At 44.1% G+C, this 13,812-nt stretch overlaps 1 protein-coding gene across 1 annotated transcript in view; it reads left to right on the plus strand.

The window, feature by feature from the left end:
• Window positions 1-13,334, plus strand: part of KANK1 (KN motif and ankyrin repeat domains 1) — a 53,135-nt gene extending 39,801 nt beyond the window's left edge. The window contains exons 5-11 of the mRNA XM_009884272.1: window positions 383-592; window positions 2,669-2,756; window positions 5,545-5,764; window positions 8,431-8,573; window positions 9,120-9,320; window positions 11,761-11,859; window positions 12,496-13,334. Of these exons, the coding sequence (XP_009882574.1) occupies window positions 383-592; window positions 2,669-2,756; window positions 5,545-5,764; window positions 8,431-8,573; window positions 9,120-9,320; window positions 11,761-11,859; window positions 12,496-12,558 (1,024 nt within the window). The 3' untranslated portion in view covers window positions 12,559-13,334. The remainder of the gene's footprint in view (window positions 1-382; window positions 593-2,668; window positions 2,757-5,544; window positions 5,765-8,430; window positions 8,574-9,119; window positions 9,321-11,760; window positions 11,860-12,495) is intronic.
• The last annotated feature ends 478 nt before the right edge of the window (window positions 13,335-13,812 follow it).

Consider the following 13,812-nt stretch of genomic DNA (forward strand, 5'->3'; position numbering starts at 1 on the left):
GTCACAGGAAAAAGTGTTAAAATTGTGGCTGTTGTCTTTAGGTAGGTTTGTTAGCTTCCCTGCTTGTATTTGCCTAGTAAGGCAACAACACAATTTACTCTGAACAAAGTAATTTCATTTTAGGGCGAAGGCAAGGTCTGACAGAGTGTTATGACTTCTCTTTAAAAAAGGTTGTTGTTCTTTTGTTCTACACTGTACGCATAATAATCACAGTGTCAGTTGGCAGTGATGCTCAGTTTGGTGAGTAGAAAAGGTCTGAGTAGAAAATAGGAGGACTAAGCCTTTGCAAGACATTTTCCAACTTGCACCAGCACAGGCGAGTACCGACCGCTGCTGAATAGCACTGACTGAGCACCCCTGCCCCTGCCCATTCTCCCCCCAGGTACGAGACGACATCCAGTGATGAGTCCAGCTCCGAGGAGAGCTCCTCCTCAGATTCAGAGGAAGAGTGCGACGGCCACGAATACCCCCATGGCCAGCGCACAGAGGGGGGCCAGCCTGTGCCCTGTGCCCCAGAGGTCTGTGCCATCGGGGCAGAGAAGGACAGCCTCCCCCCGGAGTGTGAGGCTGAGGAGGTGGAAATCAGAGAAAGGTAGGCTGCTCACCCTCTCCCCAGCACCTCTGAGGGGGTCACTGCTGCCTCGTTGCACAGGGTGAGCTGCATACTGTGCCTGCGCTGGTGGAGAAGGTGCCAGCTTCCATCACTGCTCGACTGCTGCCTGCTTCCCTCTTCCTCGAGTGGGTAACCAGAGGTGGTTTCATGGCAAAACAACCATGTGTGAGCATGGAGAAGGTGTCGGAGGGTGTCCTTTCCAGCAGCTGACCCCAGCGGCTTTAAATGGTCCACTTATAGTGAGACCCAGGTGGCTCCTGTCCACCGGCAGAGGCTCTCCCAGGTCACAGTCAGCACTTGTTGGGGAGCAGGCAATGTCTTGTTAACAACCTGGTCTGTAAAACGGTAAGTAGGCAAGCAAATGAGTCCTGAACCATGCACACCAGGTCAGCAGCCTGCTGGGAGCTCATCTTGCGTGTGCACCTTCCACAGCATCTCAGCCATGGCTGGTACTGTTCGGTAAGAGAATGGGGTGCGGCAGCAAGGAAGTCACCCAGCCCTGAGATCGTATCCTTCATATGAGGTCATATACTATGATATACTTCAAGGCCGTTGTCACACACTTGTTCGGCATTTCATATCTAAGTTACTTTTCAAGTTGCTGGTAATGAGCTATGCAAGGTAGCATTTGGCAGGCAAGGCTTTCTTTATTTTTTTTGGCACATGGAAAGCAGTAGTGTGGTGAGTTTTTACTGATTCTTGATTAGGTAATGGACAAAAGCAAGTAAAAAATAGACAGTGAAGGGGTGTTTTATAGCTCCAGGGTTTGCCAGATGTTTACAAGTGTGCTAGCTTGGAAAATTATGTAAGTGGAGGAATAACAGTAAAAGAGCTAAGACAAAACTGATATGTCGTGTTTCATTGGAGAGATAGCTTAGCATCAAACTTATCTGTAATTATCAACTGCTAATTAAAAGAGATGCAGAAATTCATAATTAGGAGCTATTTGCAGGCCTTGGAGGTGTGAGTTTTGAAGTGCCCCGAGCTTTATTCATACAGTAGTGCAGGATGGCCTATTATTTCCAGGTGGCATAAAAAGACGGGTAATTTCTCAAAGGAGCTCACTTAATTTATATTTACCTTAGCCAGGGGTGATGGGGCCAGGGCCCGGGGGGGCAGGACAGCATAGATAGCAACGTGTACTTGAGGAGCATGTTCTTTGCAAGCTGGCTGCCTTGGCAGTGCCCTTCGAGGGGAAGGGGCAGGACATGTGGCCATGTAGGACCGAGCATGGTCCATGCGATGGTGGAGCATTTAATTGCTCTGGGAGCACCACCAGCTGTCTTGTAATCCTGGAGGGCTAAAATGCCCACCTTACACACAAGTGTGTTAGCCTCTCCGCTTTTTGGGAGAATTTTCCTATAAAATTTCCATTATCCTCTGTGGCAGGTTGTAGGCAGAGATGGATGGTGGCCTGGCATGCCATGTGGCACAGGCATGAGGCGTCTTATTTTCAGCTGTCCCCTGAGTTTTGAAATTTGTGATGGAAAGCAGGCAGAAGTGAAAACATGAAGGGGGACTGGAGAAAGGAAGTAAATTTCCAGAGTGGACAGGATGAGAAAGTCTGGTTCTGGTGAACAGGATAAAACATGAGCCAGCAGGGAGGCACCGCCTGTGCCCTTTCCCACCGGTTAATTCTGTTTCCGTCACAACTATCAGCATTTCCTCTTGTTAATCAAGTAATCAAAGCACAGAGTATGTAATACATGCTCTGCAGTCGTACAGCAGTAGGTGAGAATTTCCACTAGAAGGGCTGCCAAGTCTAAAGCACAGAAGTGATGCATCGCCTGCTCTCTGTTCCCACTGCTCCTCCTGCGTACATCTGGGAAACATATTTTTCCTCCTCGTGGAGGTCCGTGGCCCCACCAGCGGCTCCGCTTGCCACGGAGGGAGTCCCCGTGGGGCAGAGCTGTCAGCGCACCTTCTGCGTTGCAGCAGCTGATGACTTGCCTGGAAACGTTCACTCCCGTGCAACTTTCAGAAAGGTAAATGTTTCTATACTGAACCATCGAGAGAAAAATTTAAATGTGCCGTGTATTCTGCTGTCTCCCTCAGATATGAACTAAGTGAAAAGATGCTTTCTGCCTGTCACCTGCTGAAAAACAACATTGATGACCCCAAGGCATTGACCAACAAAGATGTGGTAAGCAACGCAGGGAAAATGCTCTCTGAGCTGCAACGGGAAAAGTTTAGAGAGGGATAACTTCTGGTTTTGCAGGACCAGCACTGCAGTGGCTAGGCAGAAGAGGATTTCGTCTTTCCCGGAAGAGTCACAAAGTGCTTTTTCTATCAGGAGACTTTTGTCCAGAGAATGTTCTTGTGCTCTGTGCGCTGGGGTGTTGTCTTCCCAAGGCACACACATAAAAATAGTAACATGAAAGCACAGTTTCAACACATCCATGCATTCCTGTGTTATTTTTGTAAGTGTTGCTTTAGCACTGCTGTGGATGGCTCTCAGGCCTCGCATTAAGAGACAGCATGGAGTGAGGACTCTGTTTCAGCCCCTGATATAAGCTCAGAGTCTGTTCTAAAACTGAATATGCTCTGCCTCCTAAGCACAGGAATACTGTTTCTGTCTTGCTTACTGTGCTGGTATTGTTTATCAGTGCGGCAGGGAATAAGGAGGATTAATTGTTAATACTCAGTCTCAATAAAGAAGATTGTATTTACTTCATATAGGAATTGCCTATATGCCTCATATAGGAATTGCCTGTGCTACTTTGTGAGGGCAATCTGAAAGCAAAGAAACACTGCTTAGTGATATGAAATTCAATTTGGCATTTGTAACAGTCGTGCAGTGATGTAAAAGGCAACAATCCAGTGCCAGTCTCCTCTACCATAGAGCACCTGCAGCTTCTTAAAGACAATAATATTGTCTGTAAGACACAGACACAAATATTGTCTTGTGTCCAGTTCTGGTATTTGTGATCCAGGGAATGTTTTGGAAGGTTGTTTAATACAGTTGTGATGGGTAGTTTTTAATCCCGTGTCAGTCCTTTGGGAGTAGTTTAGGCATTCAAACAACTAATGCTTCAGGCCCAGATGGAGCTGAAAGTGTCAAAAATGGCATAACCAGGTGACAAACTCTGCCTTGGAAGTGTAATTTGAATTTACATGTTTCTTTCCTGTGCTTAAAGTGTTTGCCAGCACAAGTGGTGCTTTGTATCTGGAAACTGCAGACTAATGAGTTCTTGTTCTCTGTCTGTCTGCTGATAAAGAAGTCTTGTCCAAAAAGGGTAAACTTCAGCACAGCTAGGAATCCATATAAATTATCTCAACCTCTTCCAGCATACTCAGATCTTGTCACTGCTGTTAATGCCAGAAAGAGATGCAGACTGCTCCTTTCGGGATGTGATGGGTTACTTGAATGAAAAAAGTATACCATTTACTTTATAATGTGTGTGACACTGTGACTGTAAAAATAATTTCTTAGTGGTATTTTGCCCTCAATAGTGCCTAAAATAATAATAATAATAAAAAAAAATGTGTCACTTTATGATTACTTTGTGTTCCAACTCTGTATGTTCATGGTACACATGTTCTCTTAATACAAATGGTTGGACCTTGTAAGTTTTTATTATAGTAGTACTGATGTAGAATATTCTGTATATGTAGTACAGATAAATATGTAGTACTGACATGTATAAAATATTGTCCCTTTACCAGACATGGACCCCCTCTAGCGCTACTGGTACAGGTCCTCTGTGTTTTCCCAAGAGGCTAGAGAAGCGTGCTGAGTGTCTTCTCTGCAAAATTGTCCTTGAACTTGCTGGCCACCTTGCAGGTCGGGGTTTATGAGAAGAGAAGAAGGACATGGTAGTCCTTCCAGGTTAGAGAAATTGTCTCAGAAAGTCAGAGCTGGCGGTGACAGCAGGAGCCCCCTTGGCTCACACCTAGATCTGCTAGCTGTTGTTCTCAACAGACAGTTATTTGGCCTAAGAGGCTCCTACCCCTCCATCCTCATTCCATACCAATGGGAAAGTTGATCCTGAATATCTAACCTGCATCTTCTCATTGTAGCTAAAATCTCTTACTACTACAGTGACCCATCCTGCAGGTGAAGAACAGGTTCTTTGTTTGCTCACTGCAACAGCCTTTTGCACTGTGAAAACGTTACGGTGTTCCTTTCCCCAGCTGTTCTTTCAGGAGAGAATCCCCGGTCCTTCCTGTCTGTCCCGTAGGTCAGATTTCCTTGACTTCTCATTGTTCTCACTGCTCACCTTTGAAACTGTTTCATCTAGATCTTTCCTGTCATTCCATGATGGGAGCAGACAAGGTAGTCCAGGTGTTGCCTCGACAGTGCTAGGCGGAGAGAAGAGACTGCATCACATGCCATGCATGCTATAAATCTGTTTATTCACCCCAAAACAGTATTTGCCTTTTTCATTACGGTGTGATGTTGTTGTCTCAGGTTTAGCTTGTGATTCTCTGTAACGTCCTGCTCTTCTCCTGCAGAACTGCTGTCCTGCCAGTTCTCCGATACTTTGTACTTTTGATAATTCATCCCTCAAGATTGGGCCTGCTTGATTTAGCATGCTGTTGTTTTAAGTCCCTGAGAAATCTGTGTTCCACTGCTCTTAGTCTTGGGTTCGTCAATGATTTATGAACTTAGTTATGTATTTAATGGAAATGGTTACTCCAACGCTTCTCTGTTCACCAGTATTTGATATCCATTAATTCTGGGGGTAATCTCATCCTAAAATTCTGTGCCCTCAGAGGTGAACCATTCCTGAAATTAGGTGAAATGAGAGGTTTTAAAGAGGGGTTTAGTCAGAGGAAAGCTTTAGTCCGTACATCTTGTTTGTGAGCTGAATACTTTCTTCCCACATTTGACTAAAAAAGCCTTGGCCTCCTGCATGGCTAACTTGTGGGATGGAAAATCCTTTAAATAGATTGCCCGTATGTAAATTTTTCTGTCTTGGTTTTGGCAGAGGTTTTGTTTAAATACCATCCAGCATGAGTGGTTTCGTGTCTCAAGTCAGAAGTCAGCTGTCCCTGAAATGGTTGGAGACTACATAACTGCTTTTGAAGAGATTTCTCCTGCTGTCCTCAGACATATCATCAATATGGCGGATGGAAATGGAAACACTGCTCTGCATTACAGTGTCTCACATTCTAACTTTGAAATTGTAAAGCTTCTTCTGGATGCAAGTAGGTTGACTTGTTTGCATATTTTTTTTTAATTATCTTTGGGGTTTTGCAGTCTTCACAGGTGGAATTCTTGATGAACAAGAGGTCAAGTTCGGGCTTCCTCCAGCAGCTGTTTTAACTGTTGTTACACGGTGGCTCACTTGGGTCATCTAGAATCCATCTTTTTAATGCTAGCTTTGGAGGTGATGGTGATGGCTCTTGAAGAAGTTACAAAAACACTCAAGTAAATTGTATACAGAGTTGACTGGTGTTTTGGACAAGTAGGCAGATCCCTGATTCTTGGACTGTAGTCCAAGTTCAGCAGCACCAGCCTCCAGCAGTTTTCTCTGGAGGCAGTGCAGCTGCTGCTCAGCCAAAGGTAGGGTGCTGGTGGAGGAAGATTCATTCAGGTATAAACATCCATGTTAAACACTTAAGATAGTCTAGCTTTATCATACTAGAGCAGTACAGAAGCTTTTTCTGGCCACCTCCTTGACATGTCTGTTTCTTTCCTGAGAAACTGGAACAATGTGGCATTCTGCTATACAGGAGCATTTCCCTGATCCATAAGCAATGTGGTGATGCTTTGTTTAGTTGCTTTTGTTGCTGCTTTCTTCTCTTGATCCCCTCGCCACACACATGTAGAGAGATTAGTGGCAGAGGGGAGACTCCAGAGCATCTGCTCCTTACGTGCACTAAGCCAGAAGGCAGTCAGCAGAAGGTGTCACATGTTGCAGCTGGTCCCAGGCAGGATGAAATCCCGAAACTAGTTAAAAAAACCTGTCACAGCTGGTTGTGAAGCTTGACTAGGCCAGTGACATAGGTGGCATGTAAGCCTAGCAATATTTATAAATCCAGAAGGGTAACATCAGATGAACTAGGATATTAATGATGCAAATCTCAGCTTTGATAACCTGGCACCTCTGTGACTGCAAAGGCTTCCTCGGCAGGAAAGCAAGTGCTTTGAAATCTCTGGTCCTGTTCGAAGGCAGCCTGTTGGGAAGAGTGAGTCACAGCAGGGGAATGCGGGGAATGTCAGGAGCACAGTGAAATGCAGCAGGCTGGCTCTGCAGCGCAGCAGTGGGAAGAAGCTGCCCCTCCGCTTCCCTGGGTATCTCAGGGTAGCATGAGCACACTCATCTGTTGCTGGAAGTGAGGACTGCTGTTGTTTACAGCAGCTGGTGTATTCCTACAAAGACAGCGGATTTTGACTGTAAAATCCAACAACCGTGGCTAGTGCCAGGTGTGCGGGAGCACGCTGCGTGTATCAGCGCTTGGTAGATATTTGCAAACAGGCAAATTCCTTCAGCTTTCGACAGTCTCCCTCTGGACTGTGTCTAAATGGTCACTACAGTCAACTTTGTGATGTGGTTATATCACAGGCAGATTCTTGGTCCAAGAACTCCATGTCTGTGTGTTTGGTGGGAAGAGCAGATGAGACAAGAGGCTCCTCTTTATCACCGTGCAGTGTTACCAAGAGGACAAATAGGAAAACAGCTCTGCTTGTTAGCCGCATAGAAAAGAAGCTGAAATGTGACCTCAGAAAACACACCTCTGCTGAACTAGTCTAGTCAGCGCAGGAGAGCATCACTTCCAATAATTATTCATTACTCATGAAGTAATGCATGTAGCAGAGTGTCATGGTCTGTGGCTTCAGTGGCTTCCCAGAAGTGACTTCTGAAAGTATGGTTGGGCTATGGGTTATGAGGTAGCACAGGTGATGTCTATGGAACATGAAAAAGTGTGCGTTTCCTTACATCTGCACTTGTACTGCTTCTGTAATGTTCTTTTCACTTAATGAAAAAAAAAAGCCTTTGGCAATAAATCTGAGAAGAATTTCCTGAAATAGTTTTGCTTGTTAAGATATTTGTGGTGCAATTTAACCCCAAGTCTAGAGAAACTGTTCATGCAAGTCTGAGTCCTTGCTTTTCAATACGGTGAGCACACTGAAGGCCCTGCTGCCTAGTAAACTAATAAGCCCAGCTGGATTTCTGCAAAATTTTGGGAACAGAGACAGATTGCAGGTTAGACTTGAATGAAAAGGAGAACTCTTGTCAGCTGCTGGCACTAGTCAGAGGACTTGACTGATTTGTTCCCAGAGTACCTTTGTTCACAGTCAAATACTCTGTAGAGCTGGAAACAGTCTTTTAATTGAAAGGTTTTTTTCTGCAGCTCCAAAACATGTCAAAGTACACTTGCAGATCCTCAAAATAACAGCAATTACAGGAAAATGTGCTGAGGAGAAACAGCTTTTCCACTGCCAGTGTTGCTGGGCTGTTTTTGTTTTGTGGGGTGGATTCCCTCAGGAGAGGAGCTTAAAGACTCTCTGGATGATATTCCTGGGGTTCAGACCCGTGACCCCAATGGTCATGTCAAATTTCAGACCATTTTCTACAAAAGAAAAAAAAATGCACAAAGAAGGCCCTAAATGATGACATACAAAATGGCTTTGTGCTCTCCCTTGTGTTGCATGCATAGTAGAAGAGAATCCTTTTCTTCCTCAGGCTCAAGAGTACCCCTGTTTATTTTTTTTCTTCTCCACTTTCCCTTGAATTGCTTCCATTATGACAGCAACTGCTGCCTTTTCTTTTTATAGGCTGCTCTACTAACAGTTTATTCAGTTCATTAGCACAATTGCTGCTTTTTGGGTTCCTGCTTTCCAAAGAAATTATCTCATCCCTCTGCAGATGTCTGTAACGTAAATCATCAGAACAAGGCCGGCTATACGCCCATCATGCTCGCTGCGCTTGCAGCTGTGGAAGCAGAGAAGGACATGAGGATAGTGGAGGAACTGTTCAGCTGTGGGGACGTGAATGCTAAAGCCAGCCAGGTCAGTCAAACAGTTAATGAGACACCGTTTCTACTCCTGTGGCTTTTTATCTTTCCTTCCACACTCCCACCCCTGCTCTATCGGTTCAGCTTTTGCCCTCTTTCACTCTCACCCGCTGCAGTCTTTGGTGTTTGAGTATATGTTTTTGATCGCTGTGTACAAAATGGAGCCATAGAAGAACAGTTGAGCCTCAGTTCTGAATCTCTTCTAAAAATGAAGATTGAATATTATATGAAAGAACCATTACTGAATTTTAGGAGGCATTTACAAATTCTGTACCATTTGGCTCCTTCCAAGGAACTCCAGATGTCTGGAAATAGATCCAATATCATCCCTTAATTAAATAAATAGCTATGTGAATGTGGGATGTATTATGCCTAAAAGGTATTTAAGTAATGGCAAGCAGAGCTTTGAGAGTGCTGTATAAAATAACAATCTTTTTTTTTTCCCACCCCAGAAGGAGCACAGTGTCAAAAAAGTAAGTGTGCATGCCTTGTCATTGATTGTCTGTGTGGTGATTTAGGTTTTCCGCTTCTTTCCATACAGGCTGGTCAGACCGCACTGATGCTAGCTGTGAGTCATGGGCGGATAGACATGGTTAAAGCTTTACTGGCTTGTGGTGCTGACGTCAACATCCAGGATGACGAAGGCTCTACAGCACTGATGTGTGCTAGTGAACACGGACATGTAGAGATTGTCAAACTTCTGCTGGCTCAGCCTGGGTGTAATGGCACCCTGGAGGACAATGTGAGTTGCCTTTCCAAATAGCATTTCATCTGACAGCTTCTCCACTCCGGAATGTTTTTCTAATTTTTTTGTTGCAGTGGAAAGCTACTAAAGTCTACTTACATGAACATCTGACTCACAGCGCCAAAGTACCAAATGCATGAATCCTCTGCTTAGTGGTACCAAGTGCTGTGATTATTTGGCTAGTATCTCTGCTTTTCTAACAGACCTAGCCAGTAGCTATTTTTGTGGTTAGCTGTAGGTGTGCAGTGGCCAGAAGAGAGAAACCATTTGCTAGCTCATGGTAAAACATCTTCCCTTCTCACAGTCCTTCCCCCTTTCCCAGGAGTCTTCCAGATTTCAGTTAGGACCTTATCAGGTGACTTAACATCATTGCTGTGTTGATGTCTTTTTCCATGGCAAACAGCCCTACAGTTCTCTTCACAGGGTGTTTGCATGGTATCTACACCAGGACTTTTGAGAGTACAGGTTTGGTCTTGGGCATTAAGCTACATTGTCCTGACAATAAACGGATACAGGGTGTGACTTCAGTGCCAAGTGACACACTTGCATATTTCTTGTTTGCAAGGATCATCGCAGCCTACACCGTCAGCAGACAATTTGATCTGTAGACTTCTCAAGCTTGAAAATGTGGACTTAGCTGGTTTCTTGCCAGTACTGTGTTCTCGTTAACGACATCAGTTCTTGGTTACATTTCCTATTCTTGTTGCTTTCACCTACTGAGCACTGAAATGGAGCCTGGGGCTGGGATGTGGGAGGGCAGTGGGTGGTTATTTGTTGAAGCTGTTGGAGAAAGGCAGAGACATCATTTCTGTTCATTCACTCACCTGCTGCAGGAGCCGGCTCAGTTGCCCGGTGGTGCCAGCGGTGTGTAACAGCTAGCCTGAGGGGAAGACTTAAGAAGGTGTCAGTGTAACAAACCCTTTGGGAGCCAATCTAGGTTACTGCAGCCTGGATGCTGTTAGCACTATTAATCACCAAATCAATAACTAAAGTCTTTATGGGGACATGACACTTAACTGTTCCTGTAGGCAGTTTGATATTGTTTGCCAAGCACAGCTTGTCTGCTGCTTACTGCTTTTATAACGGGTTTGTCTGTGCTGTGAAATTACGAGATTTTTAGTGTTCCCCTAGCTATTCTGAATGTGACAATGATGCTTTTCCAGTCAGCATGATCAGTAGTAAGCTGAGCTTCATCCTACTGATACATGCCACTCTGATAGTGATTCAGCATCTCTCTTTAAGAACTTGGCTTTTCCTGGTGTTGACTGTGGAGTATTTTTTGTTCATTTGTAGTGCATTATATTGCACTGTAGTGGACAGCTGTTCTAGCTCCCTGTCTGCTCAGGACAATTAAGATTTATGTATAATTGCTCCCTGTAGTCTCATAAGAAGACTTTTCACTTGGATGCTGTCCATTGCGTCCCATGCTGGAAAAAGGGTTTACCGTTTCCTTAAACTGGTGCCGACCTCTCTAATATCAGTGCAACAGCAGCAGCTGGAAAACGTGCATGATTCAGAGAACCAACATAAGAGGCGATCCCTATAAGAGGACATATCAAATACCGGCATTATTGTTGAAACTTCTGTGCACAAGAGCCAAAAGCCAAGCAGTGGACCAGCAAGCCACTGTGAGATTTGTGCCAAGATTGTAGCTGCCTGCCTTGTAATTCAGACACCACTGGAAAGCAGGGGCTTGTAGCCATGTGATGCATTGATTTCAGGAAAAGAAGGAAGCAAGGAAGGCAGAGTTGGGGATGTGGCAGCTTCACGCAAGTGTGCCCCTCTGAGAGCTCAGAGGTTCACATCAGAGGTTGTCTGACATCTGCGTCTTCCTGGACCAAACATAGTCTAAAGGGAAAACAGCAGGTCAATATATTACCTTTTAGGCAAAAGCAGTCTTTGCTTCTAGCAGCCTCAACAACTATGGTTTCTGAAAGCAGTATCTTCTGAGAAATGGAGATGACAGTATTCAACCAGGAAAGTCCCATTTGGTTGTAGTTAGGCTTCCATCAAGGAGCATTCAATTATCATAATATCTGATTAGCATTTATCCCTCCCTTCTCTTCTCTTCCACTCCTCACTGACATTGTAGTTTCTCTCAGACAGACCAATCTTCCGAAATCACTGGTCTTACACAGCACTACATGTAACGTTATAGTGATAATGGCATGCTCATTCTTCCTCAGCAATAATCGAGACTCCTCATTGTGAGAAATTATGAGGCCTCTGACAATTGGACTGCCTCATAAAACAGCAGTGCAAGGCTTATTGTCACTTAATTATAATAAAAGAAATTAAACAAGACTCTAAATTAACCCAGCTGAGCAGTGGGGCCTCCACTTCATAACTTCACTTCTCAGTGGGCTGATGGGGCTTTTAAGCAGTCTGTTAATGCTCATAAGCACTAATTCTCTTACTCCTTCCTTTCTCCTCTCAGGATGGCAGCACAGCACTTTCAATAGCCCTGGAAGCTGGACATAAGGACATAGCAGTTCTCCTTTATGCCCATGTCAACTTTTCCAAAACCCAGTCACCGGTTAGTACACAACCTCCTTCATTTGACATTTTAACTTGCTGCTATTGAACATAATAGTAAAACATAAAAGAAAAAGATACCACCACCCCTGGCAGCTGTATGGCTGTACAGCCCATGAATTTTCAAGTTTATTCACAGGATAATTTTTATGCTGATAAGTGGAATGTACATTTTAAATACAGGTTATCTGCAGAAGGCTGAAGTCTGGCTGAAGGATATCGCCTCCCTTTTATCTAGGGGTGAAGATAGCACACTAGCAAGGTTCACTGTCTCTGGCTAGTGTGCAGAGGTGCTGTTGCATAATTGTAATGCTAATTATTGACCTGGTCACCAAAACACAGCTGTTTCTGGGATTAGAGCTGTCCTAGGCATTCTGGCAAATATCCACCACTGAGCCCCAACTCACCCTTTTGATAAACTGCTGCTAAACGTTTCACTGTCTAAACAACATGGACTCTCAGGCTGTGTGATAGCTAGCACTGTTCTTCCTAAAAAGAACAAAAAAAAAAAAAAAAAGAAAGATTAATCTGTGCAATTAAAGGCAAGGGATTGAACAGAGTGCCTGTGAGTGCTGTGTTCTCGTTTGGCTGGCTGGAATAATTTCCCTTTGATTAATTGTTCTTTCCTCTATTCTAGGGCACTCCTAGGCTTAGCAGAAAGACATCTCCTGGTCCCACCCACAGAGCCACGTTTGAGTAGTAGTGCATGAATATCTGTAAAAATCTCTATGCCATCTTTAAGCTGCTAAATGTTACTGTTTTACTGAGACAGATACTGAATGTAATTGTCTTGTGCCTGAACTCACCAGCACAGTGAAAGCAGAGATCTAGTGCTAAAGATAGAAAACTGTAAACTTGAAGCAAGCATATAGTTAAGTAGTGCTCAGCTGAGAACCTTAGCCAGAACTGTTCTTTTGCTCACCTGCTCGTCTTTACGTACACTGGCATACATCCTGTTTTTCTTTGCTATCGATTATCCTTTCCTATGTTATGTGCAGCCTCAGACTTCTAAAGCTATCCATGAAGGGGTGTCCCGGTAGCTTGTTTTTAATCATTCTAAAACATACTTATATTTACTGTGCCTAGACTTTATCACAGTAACCCTTTCATAAATTTCATTCCAACATGATTTTGATGTTTTTAATTACGTTGAAATTCAGAAGTTGCAGTTGCTTTATATAGTCAGCTCCGTGGATCTTGAGCTGGTGGGTGAGTGGGTAGGTATTGGGGATAGAGTCTCTTGTCAGGTCTGACGTTCACTAAATAAGTTGTTGCTAATTGGGGATAATGTATAACTTTTTATATGAAAGATACTAGTATCTATAAAATTAACTCGCACAGTATTTTCAACGTTTTATATTCCTTAAGAATTAAAAACTACATGAAGAATTACATGTCCTGTTACCATATTTTTATTAACTGTGTCAGTCTGTAAGCTCCATACATGTTTATTGGAGAGTAAAATTAGAGGTACCAGCTGTATATTCCCCTTGAGTGGAATTGAGTGTAGTTCTCGGTGCATATTTATGGAATGCTATTACCTTGTCACATTCACTTTAGTCATGTGTATTGAAATGTTTGAAGTGCCTTAGACTCTTGCCATATTTTCAGAATAAAATTTCATTATGCTGTTTTACTCCTCTCCTGTTCTACGTGTGATTTGTCATCATCCAGATAATGCTGCAGATTACAACTGTAGAGGCAAAACAGGACAGATTGGTAACTCAAGGCAGGGAGGACTGAATAGCTCAACCCTTGGGGGCTGCTGATGCAAACAGCATCAGTGCCCAGGATAGCTTTTCCCTGCTGAGTGGCAGACTGAGAAGCTTTGCCCGGAATGATCGGCCTTCGCTGGTCTTGCACTTGCTGCAAAGGTTGGACCCTTTGCTGTGTGGGAGAGAAGTGGCCTCTCTCTCAGCCATGTGCAGCATCATGGGGAGGCACCAAAGGGTGG

This window comes from Charadrius vociferus, unplaced genomic scaffold, assembly GCF_000708025.1.
Source record: "Charadrius vociferus isolate BGI_N301 unplaced genomic scaffold, ASM70802v2 scaffold183, whole genome shotgun sequence".
In the NCBI taxonomy this organism is placed as follows: Eukaryota; Metazoa; Chordata; class Aves; order Charadriiformes; family Charadriidae; genus Charadrius; species Charadrius vociferus.